General features: G+C 44.0%; 1 protein-coding gene across 8 annotated transcripts in view; it reads right to left on the bottom strand.

Moving 5' to 3' along the window:
* Itpr1 (inositol 1,4,5-trisphosphate receptor type 1) overlaps nucleotides 1–26,686 on the bottom strand; it is a 342,964-nt gene that overhangs the window by 56,956 nt on the left and 259,322 nt on the right. For all 8 annotated transcript variants that reach the window (XM_033757082.1, XM_019205188.1, XM_010608720.1 and 5 more), the window contains 8 exons: nucleotides 25,145–25,398; nucleotides 18,920–19,120; nucleotides 17,264–17,374; nucleotides 14,551–14,646; nucleotides 11,820–11,942; nucleotides 10,680–10,784; nucleotides 7,571–7,763; nucleotides 2,538–2,660 (listed from right to left, as the gene is read on the bottom strand). In XM_033757082.1, the coding sequence (XP_033612973.1) occupies nucleotides 2,538–2,660; nucleotides 7,571–7,763; nucleotides 10,680–10,784; nucleotides 11,820–11,942; nucleotides 14,551–14,646; nucleotides 17,264–17,374; nucleotides 18,920–19,120; nucleotides 25,145–25,398 (1,206 nt within the window). The remainder of the gene's footprint in view (nucleotides 1–2,537; nucleotides 2,661–7,570; nucleotides 7,764–10,679; nucleotides 10,785–11,819; nucleotides 11,943–14,550; nucleotides 14,647–17,263; nucleotides 17,375–18,919; nucleotides 19,121–25,144; nucleotides 25,399–26,686) is intronic.

Here is a 26,686-nt window from a genome sequence, read left to right as displayed (position 1 = left end):
ATATATATATATATGAAAATTTCAATAGTAAAAAAATTTTAAATGCAATAATACATTTGCTGGAATCACCATGGCATGCTTACAAATCCAAAGCAATATGAATCTGTCCAAATGCCATGCTCTTGAAACACCCTATGTTCATCAGTTCTGAAATAAAGGGTAGGAAATGATACTTTTAAAAAGGAGCTTTTAAGGCCACTATTGTTCTTGGCAGCCACAAATCTTGTAAGCCACAGAACCACATTAGAATACACTATAACATCATTATACACATGTAAGAGGACATTTTGGAAATCATGATTTTAGGATATAAGAAATCATAAACCCCAGTGCTGGGGATTAAATGCAGGGCATTGAACATGTTAGGCAAACACTCTACCAGTAAGTTGAATTCTCTAATGCCTAACAAATACTGATCTCAGAAAATACTTTTGGGTCACCAAACCAGATATTACTTTTACTCAGGGTTAATACAACCCTCACTCTGAAAAGGGTTAGTGGACAGTATAGCAAATACCGTCAACAAAAGGAAAAGAAAAGCCCCTCAAGGGTGAACTGATGTGTCTGAAATTACTTCAGTCACTATAATAAAAAGGTCAGATCACACTTAGTTTGAGTGACCGCCCATCTCTCTCAGGAGATCTGATGCTGCTTCCCCTTTAGTACAGGAACATGAAGTTCTGAAGCCCATGATTCCTAAAGAGGAAGTTTTGACTCCCACAATCAGCAATAGTTGATGCCATATTCAGAACTTTCCATTTTAGAGTCTGAAGGACTCTTTCACAGATATCTCATTTGGTTGGTCTCAGATTGTGATGGGGAGGAAACAGTACGCTGCAGACAATCCTGGTTAGGTTGACAACAATTTTTCCCAAACTCTACAGGAATTTTTTGAAGCCATACCAAACCTTACAACCACTGGCTCGACATAAGCATCCAGTAATGAGGAAAAGAACAGGAATAACTGAAGTGACCATTCCAGAGGCAGAGTGGCACAGCCAGGCCCAAAGGGTAGGGAGCTATCAACTCATCATCCTCTGACTCTGTCCTGGATGCTGCCACAGATGACCGGAGAAGAAAATTGTCAAGGTGAATAATAAAAAGGGTTTAAATATTGTTTTAAGTGCAAGGTAACTCAAAACACAACCAAAGAGATGGCTGAATAATCTGCTGCAATAAGCATTAACAACTTCTCCGAGGTGAGAGTGGGCCTGGCCCTGTCATAGCACACAGCTCTGCTCTGACCCCTTTATTACTCACAGCTTTGCTGACAGCAGCTCAGGGAAGGTATCCATCCACACAGAAAAAAAATCTTGCAGTCTTATGTTCCTACCACACCTTTTCAGACATAAGTGTTTGTGTTTCCTGACGTGGCGTTTGGAAGAAAAGTCCCCTAGATCTGTGTTTAGATGCATTCATATACACAGCTCACATCTACGTGTGCATTATTAAGCCTACACGTTGAGCCTCAAAGTTATTCCTGCACTCCTTTTGTGCCTCCCTTTTGGGTTTCTTTATCCTATTGGTTTTATACAAGCTCCTGGAAGGGTGTTAAATAGATGAAATGATGGGCCAAAAAAGCTCTGATGAAAATTTTAGGTATAAAGTAGACCTCCCTGGAGGCTGTAGCGGGATCAGAAAAGGCTGAAGGTTTAGCTTAGTGGTAGAGCCTTGCCTAGCATGCACGAGGACCTAGATTTAATACCTAACACTGCAAGAACAAAGCAAGCAAACAAAGAAACAGCAAAACAACAACAACAACAAAGAAAGAAAGAAAGAAAATATATTTAACAGCAAAGATATGTTAACAGATATTTAACAGCAAAGGATCTTTTAATGCCTGCCACCAGAATCCCACAAGTGTGAATACTTCTCCAATGCCCTTTGCAAATCAAGGGCCCCAACAGGAAAGTGTGCCTTTTGAACTGTCTGCTTTTTCTCAGCAGAATGAGTAGAATGCACATGTGGATGATGGGAAGGAGATGGTGGGTGGGGGAAATCTGAACAATGCAGGCAGCTCTGAGCAGACTAAACGTTCAAGGATGTCCAGTCTGCAGTCACTCAGATCTTACCTCCCCTCTGACCTCTGGCAAAAGAAAAAAATATTTCCAAGAGTTTTTTGCAAAGTCTTTAGTCTAAAATCAGTGCTAGAAGTATACATAACAGCCTGAGCATCAAAATATCTATGTATTAGGGTTAGCTGTGCCACTAACTAGTTGTGTGCCTTTGGCTAAATCTCTCAACTCCTCTGACACACAGTCGCCCCACATATGAAACAAAGGGGCTGAGATAACCTCTCACAGGTTTGGGAGTTTCTCTTTCTTGCCTAGTTAAAATATATATTGATGCAAAACCAAAATTATTTTAAGTTAGATTTAAAACTAAATCTGGGTAAAAGCTATAATCTTATCACATGTGATAATGGATAAGTGGGACCCTAACTACGGCACTAGCACTTGCAAGGACAATAGTCAAGATGCCAGTCACAGCCTGCCTGCTGCTTCTAGCTGTTGTCTTGAAATGAGAGACACAGGTACCTCCTCGCACTCCTTTAAATGGGTAGAAAAATGCCACGAGTAGATTCATCAGTACAGCAAGGTTAAATGAAATGCTGCTCCAGAAAGACATGTTGCGGGCACACCAGTACAGGACGGGCTGGGCTGTGGAAACAGAGAAGAGCCATGTGAGAGTGGAGGCCATGTGTCACAGCACTGGAATTCAGCATGGCCCTTCCTCCTGCTGGGCCCCCACAAGCCCCCTTTTGTTCTTGGTTTTCACAACAACAGTAAAAGTGATCATTTGTTCTAAAGTTGGCACATACTAATGTTGAACTGTTTCATTTCTGCTTGGAACAGAAGATACACTGGGAGACAAGGAAGAAGAGGAGAAATGTTGGACCATCTAAAATCCCTGCATGCCCCAGTCAATGCCACCAGTTATCGAATCTCAGGGTTACTTGGAGTTCACACACTGCATTGCTGGTCCCCCCAGGCATCCAGGACCAGATGATGCTCAGACCCAAGAATTTAATGAGATTTTTCAGAAATGTCAGGGAGACACAACAATCAGAGTTGGCCCAGCTAGGCCTCAGATTAGGACTGATACCATTCCTACATTTTTTCCTAACTCAAAATGCTCCACTAACTCACTGGTGCCCAAAGTAAGACAATGGTTCCTTTCCCAACTTCAAGTCATTCGTCATCTCCTTGAAGTCTGACAGTCATTCTCAGGAGCAGGGAACTAGGAGTACAAGTGGGTGACCGGGTGGTCAGCAGTGGAGTTCACATTCCCAAAGGCTCCACGTAAGAAAGAATGCAGTACCAGAACATCACAAAGGGGCAAGAGACACTTGATACCTTCACCTCCTTAATCCATTGTTTTCCATACATCCTCATTCTCAGAACAAGAAACCTCTGGTTTTGTTGGAGTGCACTGGTGCCTCCTTTACTTCTGAACTTTTTCAGTGGTGCCTTATACTTGGGACGATACACAAAATAGATGTGGTAGGAGTAACTTCAGTGTCTACACCAGAGGTAATTTCCAAAAGAGAGTCTCATTCAACATATCCTCCCCACACACCCCAGAGAAAAGCATCAATCTCTTTCATGTATTTTTTCCCCAGTGAAGTCATCATTTAATTTTAGAACAGCAGCCAATGACAAGTCCAATGGCCCTAAAACAATGCCTGTAGTAGCAGCCAAATCTTTGGAAGCACCCATCCAAAACAAGGTTATGGTACAATTTAAAAGATTCCTAGGTAATTTAATAATTGTTTGTGTCATGTATGTACTTGGTAACAGGGAACATTTCCAAACTGTACAGTTGTACAGCTAAGAGCAACGATCTACTTTAAAATCCTTCATCTTATAATTGAGGGAAACTGAGGCCCGTGGCAATCTCATTTCCCAAGTTAAGGCTCCGCTGTGGTGGCAGGACTAAAGGTGAAGAGAAACAAAGGTTTCTGCCCATGGCCATGTGAGACAACTGAGAAGTGGACCCCTCAGGCCCAGGCGAGCATTTGGATGATGGGAAGCCTGGCTGACATCTCAGCTGCAACCTAATGACTCTGAACCCGAACAATCCCCCTAAGCCATTCCCAACTTCCTGACCCCCCCAAAACTGAGAAAACCAACATTCCTTGCTTTAAGCCTCTAAATTTGGGGGATTAATCTGTGATAGAAAGCAACTAATATATATATCTGATAGGAAAAATAATATCCACCCCAAATGTTCTCATCCTCATTCTCAGAGCCTGTGAATGTATTCTCTTACAGAGAAAGGGGGACTCGTTAGTCCTTGTGAGTGAAACAGGGACATGGGAGACTCAGGGTCAGTGAAGCTTATGAGAAATGCTCAATGGGCATGGCTGGCCTGGAGGATGGAGGATGGGCCAGGAGCCCAGCACTGCAGTCAACCTCCAGAAGCACGCAGAAGCTGAAGTACTTTCTGTCAACACCCTGCTTTTAGCCGAGTGAAAACCTTTTGAGACTTCTGAGCTCCAGAATTATAAGTTCATATGTTTATGTAGTTGTAAACTTCAGTGTTGTGGTCATTTGTTACAGGAGCATGAGAACCCTTGCCCCAACCTCTCAACTTGGTCTATCCAAGTCTTCCCGACTCTCTAGGATGCTATTTCTAACCCACTTTTTCTCGCACTTCCATAACCTTTTATTCCCTGATTATAGGCCTCATCATAATCAGCTTGGTATTGCCTCTGGTGTCTACCCCTTCAGATGGGAAATTCCTGCAGGAAGGAGTCATAGCTTTCACACTGTTGGAACTACCTACTATACCCTGCAGGGCATTTGCTACCAATTAGGGCTAAAATTTGGCTAGATCAGTATACTTACCACATTCCAGTAAAAAGGTAGAGTGCCTCAGATAGGTAAAACCATTTAAATAACTACCCCCAGGGCACCTCTAGGTAACAATTTTTCCTAGTTGTTTGTTTTCAAGACCTGGGCTTTTCTGGATGACATGGACTCCACAGTTACTTGCATAAGCAGAATTTCCCAGTTCTATTTCCGCGAGTGTGATAACCGTAAGGGAAAACATCAAGTGACAAAAACATCATGTACACTTCTACCTCAGTTTTCCCTTCCTCTGCCTGGTAGTTGTCACAGCCCAGAGTCTTGTCTTCACCAGAACCATGATCTTTAGAAGATGCAGGTAGAATGGGATGGTCAGAAGGAGGATGTGCATTTACAAAGGGTGTGTGTGTGTGTGTGTGTGTGTGTGTGTGTAATGCAGATATGTACGCATGTGGGTGTGTGTTGTGGAAGAGAGGGGAGAGGGATTCTGGAAAGCAAAGCAACTGGGTTTTTAATTTCTGCAGAAGAAAATACTAAGCAACATTAGGGCTTTGAGTGAGTTCTAGCTACCAATTTCCTAAAACACAGGTCATCTTCAATGATACATTCAGGAAAAGATGAAGCAGCTACATGAATAAGCCAGAAAAATATTTCCTGCAGACTTATTAGAAAAGAAACAAGCCACTTAGAAGTGGAAAATGTATTTTATTTTAACTGCACTTCTAATGAGTATATTTCTTTTCTCCCTAAATATCCAAGTCATGCTTAATTTGGTTATTATTTTCAATTTCTCTCTTACCAGCAGATAGCTTTGAAGCCAATTAAAATCGTTCAGTTGACAACTATAGTTGCGTTTAAGCTTCGTGGAAACAAAAACTGTTTTTTTGAAAACAGAAAGAGTGACACATAAGGGAATACATGAGCTACAATGCATTATAAATCTTGCAAAAATTAGATGGCCATTCTAGAAAAGTTGCATCAATGAGGTTATCTCAGGTTGAGGGCCTGGGAGCAGTTTAGTCACCAGCCTGGGTCCACAGAGCCAGCAAGGATAAGAAGTAGAACGGAACTCATATCCCCCGTCCTTAGAGATGAGTTCCCCCTACCATCCCATGCTGGAGACAGCATCTCAAAAAGAGGAAGAAGCAGACAGCTCAGTCACCAGAAAAGGTGAAAAATCTTCTTGTTGGTTCCTCAGTCTTTTGGGGAGCCTATAAAATGCATGTATTATATATGTGTTTGATAACACAATTCTGAGAGGAGAAATATATCCTAGCTATGTCAGCAGACACTTATTGTACACTGATAAAGGTAAGACTAAAGTTAAATAGTTCAGGATTATCCCCTAAAGCTGCAATTACAGAATAGCCCAGCAAGGGACAAAAGCAATAAATAAGAAGTTTTCCCCTCTCTGTCATGTTAGCCCTAGAAATATGAGTATGGGAGGGATGGGGTCCATGTCTGCCTTACTTTGGTGCTGGTGGTGGTGCTATGTAGGAATTTCAATGTTCACAGGGATGCTTGAGCTGAAAATCTTAAGGAACCCACGGTGGTATGTGAAGATACCCCGACCCTGGGTGGAGTCCCACCTTACTGAGGTCTTTATCAAGGAGGATCTGTGTGATGATGTGCTGAAGGTCTACGTTTTCTCTCTCTGCAGACATGAGACAAAGATCTGCTACAGGACAGATTTAGCCCAGCATGGTATTTCAGAGTGCTATAAAGATGCCCTTTGGAGATGGGTGCAAATGGAGTAGGGGTATAGGTGTTGGGAATAGAGCCTTTGGGGGGTCCTACGGGGGACCGCACAGCCCTCTCTGCCATAGTGAATCTAGGGATATGGTGAGGTGCAGAGAAAAGCAAGGAAAAGTCACATGGTGAAGGAGGCAGGTCCAGTCCTGTTCAGATTGACAGGGATCAAGGAGAGGATGAAAGCTCCCAGATAGGGCCTCGGATATAGTGCTCCCCCATCCCATCTGCCCCCACAGAAAGAGCCTAAAACATCACAGCTAGAGCTGGACTCATAAGTTTCAAATTACAAACTCAGCTCCTGACTAACAGACAGAAGTGAAGCAGGATCTCTTTTAAATTGGGTACAACAGCTGGTCCCAAGCGTACTTTTGGTGCTGAAGGATCACATTAAAACCCTAATGAAAACCAGCAGCAGAGAAACCCTCTGGGGAAGCCCTATAAACATGCCTTAGACAAGCAATTTCAACCTGACTTGGCTGGGTTTCTCAATGGGACTCACTGGTGAGCAACGATGCATCTTACGTGGCAAATGATTCCACAGCCCATAAATGATTTTAGCGTCAAACCTGAGCTTCTATGTAAGAGGGAAATCACCAGAGTCTCCCAAGCAGGTGTGCTAGTAAATGAGCAATCACGCTGTCTGCATTTCCTGCCCAAGTCAACCATCCTGTGAGCTCAAATGCCTGCTTCCCCACCCCCTTGATTTTCTATATGAAGATACCAAAAAAGGCATCCTAACTTACAGAGCTACCAGTCAACGGAGTCAAATGCTGCATGAAGGAAGCCTTTTCAGAGAAGTTGCTACCCTAGGGGGTGGGAGGGTGGGGACTTATCAGTTACTCAACTACTACTCTACTTTGGACTTCCTGGTAGTCACGGGTGGAAAGTATCACCAATTACACCCACAATGCTTCTTCTCAGAGGGGAACGCACCACTAAGCTCAGACTGGTGAAAACCCAGAACTAACTGCAATTCTCTGTAGCACTGTCAGAGTGCTGTGACCTACCTCGCAGCTTCTTCTGCCAGTTCATTTCATTGAAGAGGTCTTCAGAGCGCAGAAAGAAGTCGTTGATCTTGCTGCCTTGCTCATCCCTCTCTGTAGTGTAGTATATTCGTAATTTAGACTCCTTCGTTAGAAATTCACATATGCTGGGCACTGGGAAGACAATCTGTTCCATTGTTCGGTCTAGTCTGACAATCTAGGGTGAAAAATGAGTGAGGTTAAGCAAAAACCTTTCATGTAACCCATTTGTTATTAGTCCTGGGCTTGGCACTTAATATTTGGAATGCTACAAATTTCTCTGACTTCATAAGCCCAGACTGTCTCTGATTTATAAAATAAAACAAAATATAGTTTTAGTAAGTCTGTGATATTGGACCCCCATTCGTTTGAATGTGACCAACTTGCATCTGGAACAACTCTCACTGTGTTTTGGTGCATACTCAGATGAGGCTGGTGCTGTCTGACAGAACTGTCTGCAGCGATGGGACAGTTCTGTATCTGTGCTGTCCAGGAGGACACAGGCAGCCATGGAGCACGAGCGTGTGTGTTTAATGCAACTTAGGAACAGCATGCATTCATTTTATTTACTTTTAAACAGTTATATATAGCTAGTGTGTATCATACTGGAGAGTGTAATGTGAGGCCATCGTGGAAACCACCTAAGATATTTCCTCAGGGAGAAAAATTGGGTTATTTTTCCTAGATGGGATCTTTACAAAGAGACCTTTGGCTCACATCCAGCTGCTGACCTCCTGAACCTTTTACTTCTCATAGCATCCAAATGTAGGACATATGAACTAATATGCCCATGTGACTCTGGGATGGCCTTGCTGTTCTTTAAAGTAGCTTTGTTGGGCTTCCGAGCCCCACAGATTTTCTCCATGCATGCCTGTCCAGAGAGGAGGCTGTCTAGTCTGGATTGTTCAGATTGTAAGATACTGTACCGAGTCAGAGACTTGGGGGTAGTTCAAAAGGGCACAGGCTGCAGGCCATATAACAAAGGTATGGCCTACCTTTATTCTATCTCTCCAGAAACTGGAAAGGTCAAGTGATGATCAGAGTCAGTGGCCTCTACAAGCAGGGCTGGTTCTAACTCAATACCTTTATTCCCTGATGCAGAAAGAGAAGTGATTCAAGCCACACTGTAGTAGGAAACTAAATTATGAAGGACATGGTCTTTAGACCACTGGCTCCCAAATCTAGCAGGAGTTCAGGTTTCAAGAAATTTCATCATTATCCTGATGCTGGTCCATAATCTAACTAGTTCAACACTCGACTTTTGGTGTGGGGGTTAATGACTAAAACTTGCCCATGCCTCAGCTCTGCAGGTGACCTTATATACACAGGCTCAGGGACCAACTCTTCTCAGCTGCTGTCAAGACCCTGCCTGTGTCACACAGCCAAGCTGGCAGGGATTAGTCCTTTCTTCCACTGAAGGAACATAAGCAGAGATGTTTATCGGGGCTCAGAAAGGAAAGGCATAGATGATAAAGCCTTTGGTCCTGGGGTTACCCAGCTTGACTCCCAGAGTGAAAACAGTGGGGATGTGAGGAGAGCTGCAAGAACCTAGCGTTCTCCGAGTCTATACAGATAACTTCATAGGGACCTAAAGAGAGGGCTGGGTGCTGGCCAAGGGCAGGATTTGGGGGCCAGGAACACCCGGCCATTTCTTTGTCACTAAAGACCTACCTATTCCTCTTCTAGCAGACTTAGATGCAAGGGTTAGGAAAACATACTCTAGTACTTTTCCTACCTCTAATAAGAGACCCTTTTAACCTGACCAGGTTTCAGTCTTTCTCCCAGTGAGCCAGGAGGCTCAAGGAGATGATCTCTAAGGTTTTGTTCTCCTCTGACATTCTATACCACCAATATCTAAGGTGTATCTTCTGAGAAGACAGATCTGGCCCTTTGGGTAAACTTCTGGCCACTAACAATAAAATAAGAATACTTCGTGTTTACACACCATAGTATGGCCAACTAATCTGTGAGATGTTGCATTTTATTAGATCAGCCTGAGGACCAGAGACATTGGGTAAGAACACATTATGGAAAAGTCTCCATCCTGAACATATCACACTGCCTAAAGGAGTCTGTTGGGCTTTCCAAATCTTTGTTCCAACACTGACATCCATGCATTTCATCAGTAGCAAAACAAAGTACTTCCTTTCTTAACACCTAGAACCTGGAGACAGAGCTGATGCTCACTCAGATGCTAAGAAAACACAAATGACATGAAATCCAACCTTGGCTCGGTGGTAAACACAGACAGTTAAAACTCCATTTTGGCTGCTGAAAGCTAGACAAGTGACACACTCTCTCTGAGCATCATGGCATGGCTTCTCCATTTCTAAAGTATCTACCTTCAAAGAGTATTAGTAAGACTTTGCAAAGCTGATCACAGGGCTCCCTGGGTAAAAGTCTGCAATGGTTCCCCATTACTTGGAGGGGGAAATCTAAATCTCTTTCCGGATGAGGACCAAGCTGTGCACAATCTGGGCAGCCTCATCTCCTTCCTGGGGAGACCATGTGTTCTCCCTCTGGCTCACTCAGCTCCAGCCACACAAGCCTTTTTCGAGCTCCACCCCTCTTCTAGAAGCTTTCTTCCCCAAGTCTGAAAAGCTCCTCCCACCCTGCCTGGTGTCTCCCTGCTTCTTTCCTGTGTTCATTTTTTTGTTTTGTTTTCTTTATTTTTGGTACCGGGGACTGAATTCGAGCCCTTGATTTCCTGTGTTAAGACCGCACTTAGTCGCTATTTCTTCAGAACAGGCCTCCTGGGCCACTACAACCTTAGAGGAAGCCCCTCTGCTGGACTTTCTCATAATGCCATCCACTCATCCTACTGAGTAGGCCAAAATTTGTAATGAATAAGATTTATTTCTGTGGGTTTGCTCAGTTTTTGTCTTTCCACAGAGTTTCAAGAACAAATCGTGACTATCCTGGCCATCACTGTATATTTAGTACCCAATGCAAGACCTAGGATATCACAGGTGCTTACAATATTTTTATTTCTCAGATGAATGAATCAATGCCAGCCCTGGTACAACGCATCCCACTTTGAAGGCTTCTTTCCTGAAGCCTTGGCTCTTCTGTGCCCTCAGCTTCTTGCTTTTACCTCGATCTGAGCTGTGTGCTTGGCATAGAATTCCAGAGCTTCATCTCCATCCACCTGGCCACCGGGTTTCAACATGGTCTGGAGCTCTTTGTTATGCCGAGCCAACTAGGACACAAGTACAGAAATATAGGAGGTTAATATCTCTTTGCAACAGGAATACACAAGCTTCTAACAATAAGAGTTTTAAAAATGCGTAATAACCAGAAGCAAACTGAGGTGCAAAGGTACCAGGAGGCCTGCTACCTTCCATCCAGGTGTGCTTTGCATAGTGGCTATTTTGGGAGCTTGGAAGAAAAGAATAGCAAGCTCATGGCCATGCAGTGTCTCATTTTCTCCTGATTTTTTTTAGCCAGGCAGGAAGTAGATGGGTTTTCTATACAGCCCAAGGGAAGCCTACATTTGGAATGTCCAGAAGTTCTGTTAGAGGCTAGATGCTAATCATGGGGGAGATGCAGGAAGGAGACCGAAATCCTTCAGCCAGTATGTGGCTGAAGAGGTGAGGACCTGCCAACCTTAGGCTCCATATTGTCACAGTTGATACCCAGGTCCTCTACCCACAGGATGGAAGGGACAGAAAAAACAAGCCTCCAGCTGAATTACAGTCTTCTCATAACCAACAGAAAACTCAAGGCACAGCAGTATCTAAAAAGAGGAAGTATCTCCAAAAACTCAGCTACTAAGAAGGAGACTTAAGAAATACAGCATTGTGATGCCAGAACATAAACTATAACCATAGCTCCAAAAGACAAACAAAAAGAAAGTCATAATGACAAATTCCCACAGATTTCCAAATGCCATAGGCAAGGAAGTTCAAGTTTATTTTTTTAAATTCTTAAGAGAGACTCCTAAGTATCTGCAAAAAAGCCTAAGACTTAAATGTCTTCAAAGTCATAAACCACCTAAGTGTCACTGCTCAGGGGTTGGATGTTTTTAAGAGGCATGGGGATTTCCAAGTATTTAACTCTATTACAGTGGAGAATGGAAAAGTCCTGGAACTCAGCAGATTAGGTCAGGTTGCCATATCTACCTGCAAGCCATATTCTCCTGAGGACAACAGCCTTAGGAAAAAGCCTCAAGAAGCAGACTGTCTGAGGGCTTGTAGGCAGCAGGGTGGGGAGGGAGCTCAGACAGAGATCGCACCTGATGTGCTAGTATGTAGATGTTGTGCCCCACGTTTCTGGGGGAGGCAGCTCCATCCTCGCCATTTTCTCCGTCCTCAAATTCTACTTCGCCTTGCATGTAGGCTTTCTTGATCACTTCCACCTGCAAGAAGAGCCATGCAAGAACAAATATTTTTCAAGGGAGACCCATACAGCTGGGTGTGGTGGTGCATAGCTGTAATCCCAGGACTCTGGGAGGCTGAGGCAAGGGGACTGAAAGTATGAGCCCAGCCTAAGCAATTTAGTAAGATCTTGTCTCAAAATGTAAAAAAGGCTACAAATGTAGCTCAGTGCAAAGGCCTTGGGTTCAGTCGTCAGTACCACACACACACACACACACACACACACAAAAGGTAGGGGGACATAGGAGACCCAGAGAGAACTAGCATCCATGGCCTGGGCAGACACACATCCAAGTCAACGCCCCTTCCTGTAAGGGTTGGACACAGCCTTGGAATCCTTCCTAAGAGTGACACAAGTAGTTGACACCGGTCAACTCCCAATGATATGAGAAAAGAAACCCAGACCCAGAGACAGTATGTGGCAGGTTTATACCCTTCTGCTTTAGAAGGGAGCAGGGTCTCTAAAAGCACCTGGAAAGGAAAAATATGATAAAAATAAAGGCTAGAAACCAGACTTTTCCTATTTTTACCTCTAATCCTCTTCATTTCAGTTAAAACTAATGAGAAATTCTTTACCTTGTAGGAGAGCTGATGAAACTTTTTCTCAAAAATTTCCCCATGCTCCAAAGCTCATTCCACATGAAAATAATAGCTCAGACTAACATCCACCAAGTACTTGCTGTGTACTAAGCACCATACTTACTATTTTAGCATTATATTAGTATTTAGCATTATTTTATGAGGTATCCAAGATTCTCGTTTTTTTAATGGATGAGGAAACAGAGATAAAATAACATCGCTAAAGTCATAATTAATGAGCTGCGATCTGAACTTGGCCATTACTCTTCACAGCTGCATGACTCTGACCCAGAAGACTTGCGCACTTGGCTCATCTCATGCTTCTGGCACACTTCTCAGAGCATTCCTGTACCCGTCCCACTGTTTGCTCTCACCCCTGCTCCCTGAGAGCTAGGCCGAATCCCTCCCCGGGTGCCCAGCATGATGTGCTGGACAAAGGAGGGCCTGGCCAGTACTTATTAAATGAACATATTCAGAATTTAGTTAGCCAAGGAGTAAGAACAGAGTATCTTTACCCCCTAAGTTATACTAAATATTAACCATTTCTCTGATGATTCAGAAGGCATTTCAGCCTCCTGCATTGCCCCAAGATCATTATTTCGGATTATTTCTCATTACTCAAGACCAAGCACGCAGAGAGCCAAGCATCTCTATATGAACACTAGGTCAGGCCTAGCTGTAACTTTGGAGACAGGAGCCTTCTCTCTCAGCTCATTTTCCCACCAGATTTTGCTAATGCCAAACTGAAGAGACAACACATTGCATAGGATTTGGGGCCAGAATACATGCACAGATATATGTACACTTGCACGTATATGCATACACATGCCTTGCTATACAGATTCTTAGAACCTGTTTATTCCAGGAAAACTGACTCTTTTCCATGAGCCAAAAAGGTATTTTCTAACCACAAGGTGGCAATCCAGGAGCTGGTGGTAGTCACAGCACTAGGTATTGGCCTTTCCCTCATCCACGATAGGCCAGAAAAGCCAGGACACTTTCCTGGCTGATGGGATTAGGTATGGGGTGTTTGCAGTGATTCCAATCCTACCCAGTATTTACAATATCTAGGCTCCCCTGTCACCCCAATTATAAGTCATTATGTAAACTCACAGAGGACTCCCATCTCCAACTGAGAACTAACTCACTATCTAACGTCAGAGATCAAAGAGCTGGGCTGAAGACATAAAGGGACTTTGGTCTTGTCTCAAGTGCACACTCAGGTCACCAGGAGGCAGAAATATTTTAATGCCCTCATTTAAGTCTGTCAGTAAAAGTTTATTTGCATGGGGGAAAAGTCCAAATTGGGAGTCCTACCTTCAACTCATGTCACTGTCTCTGAACACTCCTTGTCTCACAGTTTGGAGCACCAACTGGATATCACAGCCTATTGTGAATATCACCCCTCAAAATAAACTAGATCACGTTTTCTTTAAAGGGACAACAACAACAAAATCCACAACCCAGCAACCAGAAAAACACTCTTCCCAACTACTGGCACCAAGAATAGATGTAAACTCTTCAGAACTGGACAAAGATGTGGAAAAAACACCAGCAATGAATGAGGAGTAAGAAGAAAAGGGGCTTCACCACACCAAAGATCTATCATGTGCCAGGCACTGTGCTAAGGGCTACGGATGCGACTTTTCTCAGTCCCTGAAACAACGCTGAGGCCTAGGTAACATTATCTTCCTCTCTATGCATCAGGACACTGCCCAAGGCAACTCAGCAGAAATGCAGAGCTGTGGAGTTGCACACACTGTCCTCTATGATGGAAAAAGGGAAAGGAGACTTCCATAAGTGGTTTATGCTCAAAGGAGAGGGTGAGATACCACATGTGCCCTGTCATACTTTTCTCCACAGTCAGAGGTCTGGATTATGTATTCTCTTTATACTTCACGTTTGGGGAAATCTTTGAGAAAGATTAAGTATGCAGATCTTCCACCCACCCCCAAATATTGCTGTGATGTTCCTTGGTGCCATGGTCAGGGGATCAATCACCCAACTCACCAGCTCCTTTGGCCTCATGTTGTAAAGAATCCTCTCAGCATTTTCACTGTCGTGCCTGCTTTCCATGATGGCCAGGAGCAACTTGGAAGCATTGTTCTAATTGGAGAAACCACAGGAGAGAAATGGAGATGAGCCACTTGGGCAGATGATCTTAATGTACCTGCCCAACTGACACAGGTGTGCACCCTGGCTAGACAATCGGTGCTGCTTCAGACCCCAGAAATACATGCACACAACCTGATCTGGGTCAAAGAGGCACATATGTTTGCTAGCACAAACTGGAAATTTAAACATGGTTATGGTTGGGTATGGTCACTCCTTAGTATCCATGGAGGACTGGTTATAGCAAAGTATTTGCACATAACCTACACACATCTTTCTGTATACTTCATCTCTAGGTTATTTACAATAACAATAATACAAAAGGACAATGTGACTAGTTATAATACTGTAAAGCAAAAATGAAAAGGAAAAAAGTCTGTACATGTTCAGCACGGACACAACTTTTTCTGAATATTTTTGATCTGGCCATTGGTGGAATCCCCAGATATTGCACAGGCAGACACAGAGCCTGACCATACATTGTCACACTCAAGGTGAGTGTTGGGGAAGGACCTACTATGCACAGACTCACAATGCCTTTCTGTTTCTGGGGGCTGAGCTGGCACATTCTCTGACTGGGTGGGTGTGCCAACACACAATGCCTTTTAGCCTGAGAGGCCAGAGACACAAGGCATAAGGTAATTTTCCCTGTCTTACAACTTTCTTATCATTAGAACTCCTAACACTATTAGAGTGTACCTGATACTGGTTAACAAAAGAGACCTAATAAAGCAATACTATAATGCCTGCCAATGCATAATTTCTCATTATATTAAAATTGTTCATGTGTTCACACCCTGTACTTCTTGGCTTGGTCTCATTTGAAGCCCCTCAGCCTGCAATAATGTGTACGATTCCCTATGTAGAGGACTCCAAAGTGTGTGTGTGTGTGTGTGTGTGTTTTGAGTGGATCTTTTCCTTCCCCCAGCTTGGGTTACAGCAAATTCCCTATGTAGAGGACTCCAAAGTGTGTGTGTGTGTGTGTGTGTGTGTGTGTGTTTTGAGTGGATCTTTTCCTTCCCCCAGCTTGGGTTACAGCATTTCAGTCAGGTTGCTGTGCCATTACAGGGCAGATCATTTCTACAGTGATCCTCCTACTGTTGGCTTAGTTGGAAAAGTCTCTGAAGCGCTGACCAGGAGCACGTGAATGTCTCCATCTATTTCAGATGCTCACTGTGTACCTTCTGATAAATAGCAGCCAGGTATATGTGTTTGCATGACACTCAAGTCTAAAACAAATTTTGTCCAAAGGAGTTAAAGACAGTGAAAAAAAAAAATTCTATTTAAACCATACACCCATATCAACAATTGGTTTGGATTCTCAATTCTAACTGCTAAAGGAAAATAAAAACAACTGTGCCATTCTTCTGGGCTTCTGTTTTGTTTTTTGTTTTATTTTTCGTACCAGGGATCGAACTTAGGACCTTGCGCTTACAAGGCAGGCAGTGGAACCACTGGGGCTAAATCTCTGGCCTTGAGCTTCTCTGTGAACGCCTCCCTCAAGGCCATTCTGTCCTAGGACATCATTCATGCAGTGTATACCGATCAGTCTTTCAGCGGAATCCCACAGTTCTATGCTCTCTTACGATACAGGTAAAGTGCTCACCGCTGCACGTGGATATAAGACAGAGGACAGATCTTCACCTGCATCAGTGTGGGAAGAGCTAAAGTAGAAATGTGTCCAATGGTGCTACTGTGTCCCCAGATACACTGCAGATACCAGGGTGGGTTGCAAGTTCACTTCTCAGAACTGAATTTTTGGATTCTTTGAGTGCTTTGGCATCCCTAAATAAGAGGTGGGCTTTCTTCTCACAGGTCTAAGCTGCCAGGCACCCTTGAAGTCACCGCTCTAATTCCATAAAGTTATCCTAGTGTTTACTAGGAGCCAAAAGCCAGTGGGGCTTGCCTATCACTCATCTGAAATCCTCCATCTGCAAACAACTCTGAGAAATTTGTCAAGCACCTGCAGGCCCAATTTTTTTTTTTTTTTTTTTTTTTTTTTGAGGCAGAGTCTCCCTTTGTATTTTAGGCTGGCCTTGAACTCACAGGGATCCTCCTGCTTCAGCCTCCTCAGTACTGGGATTACAGGTGTGTGCCAGCACATCCGGCTCTGCAGGTCCATTCTTGGTTAGTGTTACCTGTCCTCATTTTAAATTTACATTAACTAAGTCATTGACAGAGCAGGAAAAAAATGTTCAGATAAAGTAAAAAGAGATTTTTGGTTATATTAGTTATATTATTATATTATTCTTCAAGTGATCCTTTTTGTTCAAAGGGGAGAAAATTCAGGCAGCACAGTGAGAAGGTTGTTTCCACTGCCTCTCTTTTCCTAACTTTTAGAGTTGAGCTCTTGGTCTTTGGATGTCTTGGTCTTGTTTCGCACCTGAGTGGCAAGCGTTTGTCCCACGTGACCTCACAGTGAAAAAAGCCTTATCTGGAAAGACTGAAGATCTGCATTTTAGTCACAACCTTAACTTGTATCATTCCTTTAGTTTGACAGAACTGTCTTTAATATTTAATTTCACAACACTGGCTGCGTCACCTGTCAAGGCAAAACAGAAAAGTGACCACTCCCAAATGCTTCCACCGCTTGCTCTCAATCCCTACTTGCCTTCAGCTCTAACACAAGGTCCATCCGCTTCTTTCCCAGAGGATTGATGTCATTGAGGATCAGGGCCGTGATAATATCTATGCCGTTGGACTCATGGGTGGCTATGCAGTTCTGAGCAAACAGACAGACAGACATTTACACAAATACTGGTCATAAATCAGACGTCAAAGGCCAACAGGCTGAAGTGCTATTTCAACACAATGCTTGCCACTCCCACTAGTACCTCTAGGGGAGAGCAGCAATTTTCCGTGAGAAAGTGGTAAAAATAAAAGACAGATGAAAATCTCTAGTTTCAGAATTAACAGTAAACAGTAGGAAAGTCCCCATGCACGCTAACTGATAAATTGGTTGCGTCTAATCCAAATAGTACAGCATAGCTGATGTTTGTTCTTAAAGGAAAATATGGTGTGTGACTGATAGCAGGGCCTGAGCCCTTTTTCCCCTTTAGAAGTGTGTTCCATTCTCCCTACCTCACTCGTGTTGCGTATTTCGTACTTTTGATTAACGTTGAAGCTTGGAAAGCAAGCTTCTGGTTTAATTCATACAATATCAAAATCAATCATCTTTCTCCAGGTAAGACCACATCTGCAGTACAATCTACTCCAACAAAGCAAAGCCCAAGTTTGAAAGAAATGTATTTACACATCATAGACTTTCCCTTAAGTTTCCTTACATTCCTGTGTTCTTTTTTATTATACTGTAACTGGTACTATGCCAGTTGCTTTGTCAGAGGAAAAAGAGGAAAGGAGATCTAACAAAACACTATTCACACACTTAGACAACCAAGATCAGAATTTTTCATACGCAGTGACTTGTCCCTTGTAAACTGCATTCCTCTAAGTGAGGTCCTAGTTCCCAATTTTCTGGGTTTAGAACTGACCATCTTAAGCCTTGCCCTGCCCTCTCTACCTGGAAGCACCATTTGGAGGTAAAAATTATACTCATCCTAGCACTAAAATGGAAACTTACAAGGGGCCAGGGATTTAGCTCAGTGATTCTGTCACCTACCTTGCAAGTTCAAAGGCCAGAGTTCAATCCCAGGTACCAAAAAAAAAAAACAAAAAAAAATGGAATCTTCAAAATCTTCCAAGATGCTATGAATGAGTAATGACTCCCCCCAAGAAAACAAAATATTGGGTTCCACTCCAAAAATTTACTTTTTGGGAGACCAAAGTCAAGAATATATGGTCTTTTCTTTCCCTAAAACTCCATGTTAAAATCTCAATTACTAATGTTCTTGCTGTTTGATGTGAAGCAAGATTATTCTCTCAAAAGTTTGATATAAATCCCCATCAAGTAGTTACATTTTGATTTTTCCTCATATGTAGTGCTATTTTCTGGTATTAATATTACTCCTGCTTTATTTTCTACCTCTAACTGATACTGAAGCCAAGTTAAAACAAACACAACTGAATCACACCAAACAAAGAGACCAAAGACAACCCTTCCACTGCCCTTCATTAATTAGGTGAAGTTCTGAAGTGATCTGATAAAGTACCTTCGTAACTTTTCAACTGCTAGAAAAAGGCCTCCTGTCCTCCTGACTCCCTAGGCCAAAAGGCAGATGTGATGTAACTTCCGAACATCCTCTTGTTAACTTTCTACAATGATTAAAAAAAAAAAAAAATTCCCAACACCAAATGCAAAAAGGATTACCTGGTTCTCATGGCAAGGGCCTTGGCAGTACTCGGTCAGGCTTTCCAGGGTCTGGTTGATCAGAGCTACATTCTTTTCATTTATATACAGTCCAAGAAGACCAAGGCCTCCAGTTGTGCTTCCACAGATACAGTCCAGAAACTGCAGCGTCTCACACACCAAATTGTAGTTAGTCTTGTTATTTTGGCAACGAAGGAAGTTCTGCAAATGGCCAGTCCCCGGGTAAGGAGAACAGAGGCAGAGAGAAGAGGGAAAGGGTCATTCACACAGCCAACTTGATGGTATCTTGATGGTTGGTCGGTGTTCTGAGCTGATCATCAATTATGTAGACGAAACAGAGGATAGGACAAAGCAGCAGACAGAGCCCCTAAGATGGCCAACCCATGGCTATGGCACTGTAACAGTGAAGAACTGGAAACAATCTAGATGGCCATCAACTGGGGAGTAGTTAAGAAATTACAGTACGGCACTCCTAGTTAATGCTATAAATTTGGAGTACTGAGTAGACCCTCATGTGCCGGTATGGAACGACCTCTAGGGTTAGGTTTAAAAAAAGGCAAATAGATTAATATGTGATATAAACAACACTTTAATCAGATGTTCTGATTCAAACATGTAGAGAAAAGACTGGAACAGTTCTCCACGGACAGAAGAGAGGCGATACTTTTAACTGTTTTCATTTGAATCTTTATAAAAAGACTACATTCAGGGCCGGGGATTTAACTTAGTCATGCTGCTGCCTGCCTTGCAAGCACAAGGTCCTGAGTTTGATCCCTGATTTAAAAAAAAAAAAAAAGACTATATTCACATATTCCTTGTATAGTGAAAACATCCATGAATGCACAGATTATAGTCTGGTAACCAACTGTAACACTGACTAGTCATCAAACTAACTCCCCCACTCCCAACCTCATCTATGTTCCTTTTCCTCAGCAACTGTTCAGACCCAGTGGGAGTAGAAAAGACAAAAGGGTTGGGACTGTGCGGACTTTCTCTAAGACAAGTGACTGTTTTTTTTCAGGGTCACCGGAAGTCAAACGGGGGTTTCACAGCCATTCCGCCCTTTCTCTGTCTGGCTCCTGAGGGAAGACTATCTCTCGGAGCCTGGCTGAGTGCTCACCATGAAGAGTGGAGTGCTCAAGACTGTTGTTCACAGTGTGGCTCTCAAGGCCCACCTCCTTCCAAACTCCAGTCATGCTCTGATCACAGCCTGCCATTGCTCCCGACGCCACCAGTCCCAGCAGGTCCCTTGCTGGGTGGTGACATCATCGCTCCTGCCCTGCTCGTCTCTGCTCAGTGTCACCATCATTATCATCACTATCACGACCTCAGCGCTTCTGCCATGTCTGCCTCTGTGCAGCGATGTCACTGCTCCTGCCAGGCCCTTTTTGGCCAGCAGCAATGAACCCTTTCTTGCTTGTAAGCATTCTTCAATCTCTTGCTTCTGAGGCTCCTACCACATGATTCCCTATGCCTGTCACACTTTCCTGGTCTCACCCAGACTCCTCTTCCTTCTGGATGTGGTCTAGAGTTACTCCTAGGATGTCCTCTCTGATGTTGCAGGCCCACGTTCTTGAGTTGGGGTCACCCCAGACCACTTCTCTACTCTCTAAACAGCAATGTGCCTCCGGTGATGCCCATCAACCCCACGAGGGGCCATGCTGACAACACTGGGTACCTCATAGCTAGCACAGGGGGCTGCTGGTGCTTATGACGTACATCATAAACGCTGGTTGAAATAATTTGAATGAGAGGGAGAAAAGGGAACTGGGGAACTCATAAGCTAATGGGGCATCCATGTTTGTAACTCCCCACAGTGTGAGCTACCCTTTATTGAAAGCCTGTCCCATCTATCCCACTGGCCAGAATCTCCTCTTCCCTGACTCAGATCCACTTCCTCTTATCCTCTGCAAAAACAGACACATGTCTCTCCTTGAGAGGCACATAGTAGCTCTTTCAATGAACTGTTAGCACACACCACCCTGCCTGGCCAAGGCTGGAGAAATCCTGCTCTTTCTGTGGTCTTCCTGGGGGGAGCCAAGGGTAGATTAAGTGGAGAGGAGAAAGAAGTGAAGGACTTCAACTCTGTGCATGTGCAGGCTCCAGTGGAGTGATCAGGCCCTGCAGTCATTAACCCAGGCACAAAGCCAAGCCAGCTGCTTGGGAGGATTCAAAACCACACAGAAGCTGGTTAAAGAATAGAAAGTAGAGTCCTGCCCACTAGGTTCCTGACTACAGTAAGCAAGGCTTAAGACAGCAACTGCCCATTTGGCTAAGTCAAATTTGGTGGCTTTATCTCTACTGAACATTGACCAACAGGAAAGCTGAGGTTATAAACATGACAAAAACAACAACAAAAAAAAATCCTCTGGGCACAAACCCAAAGACTGCTGCTTCAGAAGGCTGGTTCCCTTTTCTTTCTGAGCTGATCTGTACTTCTTTATACAAGGGAGCTGAAAATTACTCATGAGAATGCCTTTTCCTCCCTCAGATCCATGAGGAAACCCTGACCCAATGGCCCACCATCTGTTCCAGAACACTGCCAACAGGGTGGCATTCAGAGTAGCTGAATCTCATTTAAAGCCATCATTTGGGAAATGGATTCATGCAAATGTAATTTGATTGGAGCAAGCAACCACTCAGGCAAGCCTGATTTTGTGAGGTGTTTTCTTTGTTTGTTTGTTTTTTGTTTTGTTTTGGTTTTTTGAGACAGGATCTTACTATGTAGTTGAGACGTCCCTGGAACTCACTATGTAGCCCAGGCTGGTCTCAAACTCACAGTGATCCTCCTGCCTCAGCCTCCTGAGTGCTGGGATTACAGGTGTACACCACCACACCTGGCATGAGAGAGTTTCTAATGATTCTAACCTATGTACTTATGAGCCACTGGTCAAGTTCAGTGGCTTTCCCGCCAGGCCCTATAGAAACTTGGGGGTTCCTTGGGATGTTTCCCACCTTCTAGGATGCTTGTGGATGAAGGGAGCAAAGCTCCAGCACTCTAGCTCCCACTTTGAACAGAACAGCTTTGCTCTCATCTGTTTAGCTCAGTACATTTCTGCATAAGATGTTCTTCAGACAAAGGATTTTGCAGCCAAAGCAGGAGAGGCTTAAACTGCTGAACCTTCTGTACCTTCAAATATTAAGTTGCTACATCTTTTATCATACATGAATATATCCTGTGCATTCCCCTTGCCTCCCAAGCACTGCTGCCCACAGAATGAAGCAGAATCGAGTTTTGGGATGATTTCATTAAAGGCACCTTTGCCCATGGCTTCCCAGGACATTAGTTTGAAGGAGAATTTTGTGAAGAGCTAAGGTTCAAAACTATACTTCTGAAGACTTCCAAATCAGAAATGATGAACATGTATAATCAAAGCCTTACTCTACTCACATAGTAGAAGGAAAGTGGGTGTGTCAGGAAGGAGGGCAGACAATGGAGGGACGGAAGGCAGGCAGGTCCTTGAAACCGGAACCACACTTGGAGTGAGGGACACAAGCACTGCCTCTCTGAAGTGCAGGGAGGACTCTACCAAGGGCAGCCTGGAGTCTGATGAGCTCACACCTCAGCAGGCACCAGCTCCTCTAAGAGGCCTTCCTGGCCCCTACACACTGATCAGTTCCCCTCCTCTAAACCCACAAAGGCCCTGTGATTACATCATGAAGCACTCAGCACATGGCACCACAATCCTGCAATGCAAGGGCACTGTCAGCCCTTGTCATGACCTGTGTCCGGCTGTCCCCTCAAAGCCTCATGCAGTCATAGCTGGGGCTTTTTCAGAGGTGGCTGGATCTACAGTGTGTGATGCTGGAACTGATTCATGGTGCAGTGTTAGGCTCAAGGACACTAGGATTAAAGGTGTGTGTCAACCACCCTAAGTAGTCTGGATAAGATAAAAGGGAGCAGAACGATGCAGTTAGGTCCCTCGTTGCTTTTGCTGTCTTCTGCTTGCCATAAAGTGTTCTCCTCTGCAACGCCCCTCTGCCAAGCCACCCTGACTTGAAGCCAGTCAATTATGGACTGAAACCTCTCTTTTCCCCCTTTAATTTTGGGTGTCAGGTATTTTGTCTCAGCAATGAGAGAAAATTAACTAGGAGAGCCCTAGTGGCTCCAGCCTGAGATGCTCAGCTCTGACGGGTAAGGTCCTGCCACGTACCAGTGCCAGGTACAGAGCAGAGATTCACCTGATGCCTGTGGCACAGACCTGCACAGGCAGCCTCTCTACCTACTTTCCTTTTGAAGTCTAAGTTTGGTGGAGACCAGTGACACTGTAAGGAAATGGTACAGGGCACTAATCACCAAGCTCAGCCTAGAAACAACCCCTAGCAGCAGGGCCCACAAAGATGCCACAGATAAACATTAGTTCTCTAGGAGTCCTTCACTCTCCCCTCAGCTAGTCTCCCTCAAGACTAAAACGTATAGCTTGTCAGGTGGAGGAATAGATGAGACCAGAGGCACAGTCATCTTGAGACACTGGGGTAGCAGCTGAGGAGACAATGAGCAGACTGTGGGGCTTTGAGGTGTTTTTCTCCACCTGACTAAGATGAGCAGTCTGAACCTATGGGCCTGAGGCTCAGGCTTCTCAGTGCTAAGAAGGAAAGATGGAGAAATCCACGAGGTAGCTGGAACCAGGATGCCATACACTGATGCTGACAGGGTCAACGTTAGTGGCCAAAGCTGACTGGAAGCAAAGTAAAGAAAGGTCTCCAGACTATATGAAGGGCATTGCCATGGCCACGCAGCATTGGGGTCTGACAGTGGGTTTGTGGGTAGCCAACTGATGGCTAACGGATGATCTCAGATCTTGGATGGTTTTTAAACTTCGGGCTTCTCAGACCAATTGGATTAAAAAATAGTAACAGGCCAAGTAGGTGATATTGCAGATTTCTCCCAGCTCTATTTCATTGTTCTACCTTACTTCTAACATTGTAATGTCCTGCTCAGCTGATCCACACACAGATTCTGTGGCAGATTTTAAGTGACGGCAATGAAATGTGGCAACACCAAATGGTCCAGCCACAGTTATGAAGGGCCATGAAGTCTTCTGTAGGACAAAGTCAGGGACACAGTATTTAAAGGTATAGCCTTTCCCCACACCAGATATGAACTAGCATAATTTCCTTTTCATACCATCACCATTTCATCACACAGAACTATCAGTGCCAATGTGCTTATGCCAGGAAGAAACACTCCATCTTATTGGACATGCCTAGGTATGCCTTCCTTGTTTATATTTCCACCACTCAGGCAGAGGGCTGGTTTCCCAAGGTTCAAGAATCAGCAGCAAAACCAAGCAGTGGCCCAGGTTCCAGAGCTCCAGCATGCTTCTCCCACGTGGGGATGGGCCGCCACAGATCCAGGCCTATTTTGTCTTTCCAGCTTTTGCTGCTAGAAACTTCACAAGAAAGACAACATGTCCCCTGTTGCAACATGTGATCATAGTATGATTACCAATCTCTGGCTCAAGTCCCACTTCTGACCTCCCTAATCATATCCTCTGCATCTCAGTTTCCTTATCAATAAAATATAACCAGTACTAATATAAAAAACTTTTACCATCTAGGATATTCTAAGTGCCCAGTAAACCTTGATTGCTGTTTTGATCCCAAAACAACAAAAAGAACAGAAGATTTCTGAAATAATCAACAAGACTTTGGAGTATTTACTTGTGTAAAACACCAGAAGGCAGGTACTTCAATCATTCAACAGATACAGTCATGCATTGCTTAAGGATGGAAATACATTCTAAGAAATGTGATGCTAGATGATTTTGTTGTGCAAAGAGCACATTCACAAACCTGCATGTTACAACCTACCACATCTAAGCTATATGGCATAGTCTATCATATAGGAACTCTGTCGCTGACCAAACTGTCATTATGCTGTGCATGACTACAGTATCTGATTTTGTAAATCTAATGTATTTAATAATCCATCCATCCGTCCAATTTCTACATGAGCACCTATATGCCAAACAGTAGCAAGATACAAGATACATATATATGTAGGCACCTATACACACTGAACAAATACATATGAAGCCACCTGGTAAACGAGATTGTGAACCTTTGGTCCTCTGGAGACACCAGGGAAGACAGGATCACATCAACTGTCTAGACTTTTGTGCCAGACAATCATACTGGATCCTCAACTCAAGCAACCTGACCAAAGTGAGAGGAGCTGAACTGTCAGAGGAAGCCAGGCCCCAGAGCGTCCCCACCCCTCACCTGCAGGTCTCGGTTGTGGTTTTCACACAGTAGCTGCAGGAAACGGAGGATGGGCTGCATGATGGTGATGACCGCACTCATCTCCAGGTCGTCCTTGGTCTTGTCAGTGGTGGCTTGGGTGCCCTCCCCCGGCTGGTAGTGGTCATCAGGGTCGGCTTCCCTCCTGAAGGTGGTGAAAGCTTTTCTGGTGGCAGTAGATGCCTCCAGGAGCTGATCCCGGACCTCTTCTGTTATCTGTGTCGAGGGTTCTTTTGCTAGAACACAAGCATGAGACAGACAAGGCCACTGTATTCTCAGGAGGACCACTTACACACCAAAGACCAGGTTAGAAAACTATTTTCTAGTATTCATTAGAGATCCACAAGGCTGGCGAAATGCTGCAAGAAGTCACTCTCTCCTCCCACTTATTAGGAAGGATGAAACTGGAGTCAAGCCCACAGCTTGCTGTGGTTCTCACATTTCATCTAGGCCTGCACTATGTTTAGAGGCAAAGCCTTAGTATAGCTCTGTTGACCTCCAGAATCTAAAGCCCTAAGCCTCAGCTTCCTCCTCTGTAAAATGGGAGAACAACAATGAATTCTATCTCCAGAAGGTTCCCAAGAGGCTTAGTGTAATGCTAATTACTACTATAATTATTGTTACTGTACTGATAAGTGGTTGGCCCTTTACAAAATGCCAAGACTCCATGATTAAGAACTTTTTATGTGCTATCTTCACCGGTCCTCAGAATAAGCCTGTGACACAACCAAGGCATTATAAACACGACTCTGCAGCTAGACTTGCCTGGGTTTGAATGCTGGCTCCAATGCCTTCTAGTTGCAAGTCACTAACAAGTTGATTACCATGTCTTTACGTCAGTTTCCTTACTTAGAAACCAGAGATAATAATTTCACCATTATAAAGGATTTTAAATGAATTGACAAAGGTAAAAAAAACCTTTGAGCAGTGCCTTACTATAGTTTGGCTCTGCAATGTGTGCTGCAGGCCTGTATGCTAAAGGTCTAGTCCCTCACTGTGGTGCCACTGGGAGTGGAACAGTCTTTAAGAGGGGGAGCCTCTGGGGTGTCTGAGATCACTGCAGGTGTCCCCTTAAAAAGTGCCACAGAATCTTGATCTTTTCTGCTTCTTAGCCATGCTCTGTACACACTCCCATCGTGATGAGCTGCCTTGGGACAGACCCAAAAGCCCAAAGGGTCCATCGATCATGGATTAAAACTTCTGAAGCTGAGGGCCAAAATAAATTTTTCTCTTTCTAAGCCGGCTCATCTCAGGTTCTATTACAGTGGCTGAAAGCTAACACGTACCTGCTGCATACTAAGTATTTAGCAAACAGTACTCATTCTTATTTTTCTTCTCTGTATCCTCATTCTAGATGAGTGGCTCTTAACCAGGGGTTCTGTTCTGTCCCCAGAGACAAGCCTGACTGTCTGGAGACACTTTTGGTTCAGGTTACGGGGGCATGCAACTGCTATCTAATTGCAAAGAAGCCACATATGCTGTTAAAAAGGCACAGGAGAAATCCTAATGACAAGGAATTCTCCA

Source organism: Fukomys damarensis, unplaced genomic scaffold (genome assembly GCF_012274545.1).
Source record: "Fukomys damarensis isolate Sample0158 unplaced genomic scaffold, DMR_v1.0_HiC HiC_scaffold_28, whole genome shotgun sequence".
NCBI lineage: Eukaryota > Metazoa > Chordata > Mammalia > Rodentia > Bathyergidae > Fukomys > Fukomys damarensis.
This window is presented reverse-complemented; position numbering and strand designations above follow the sequence as displayed.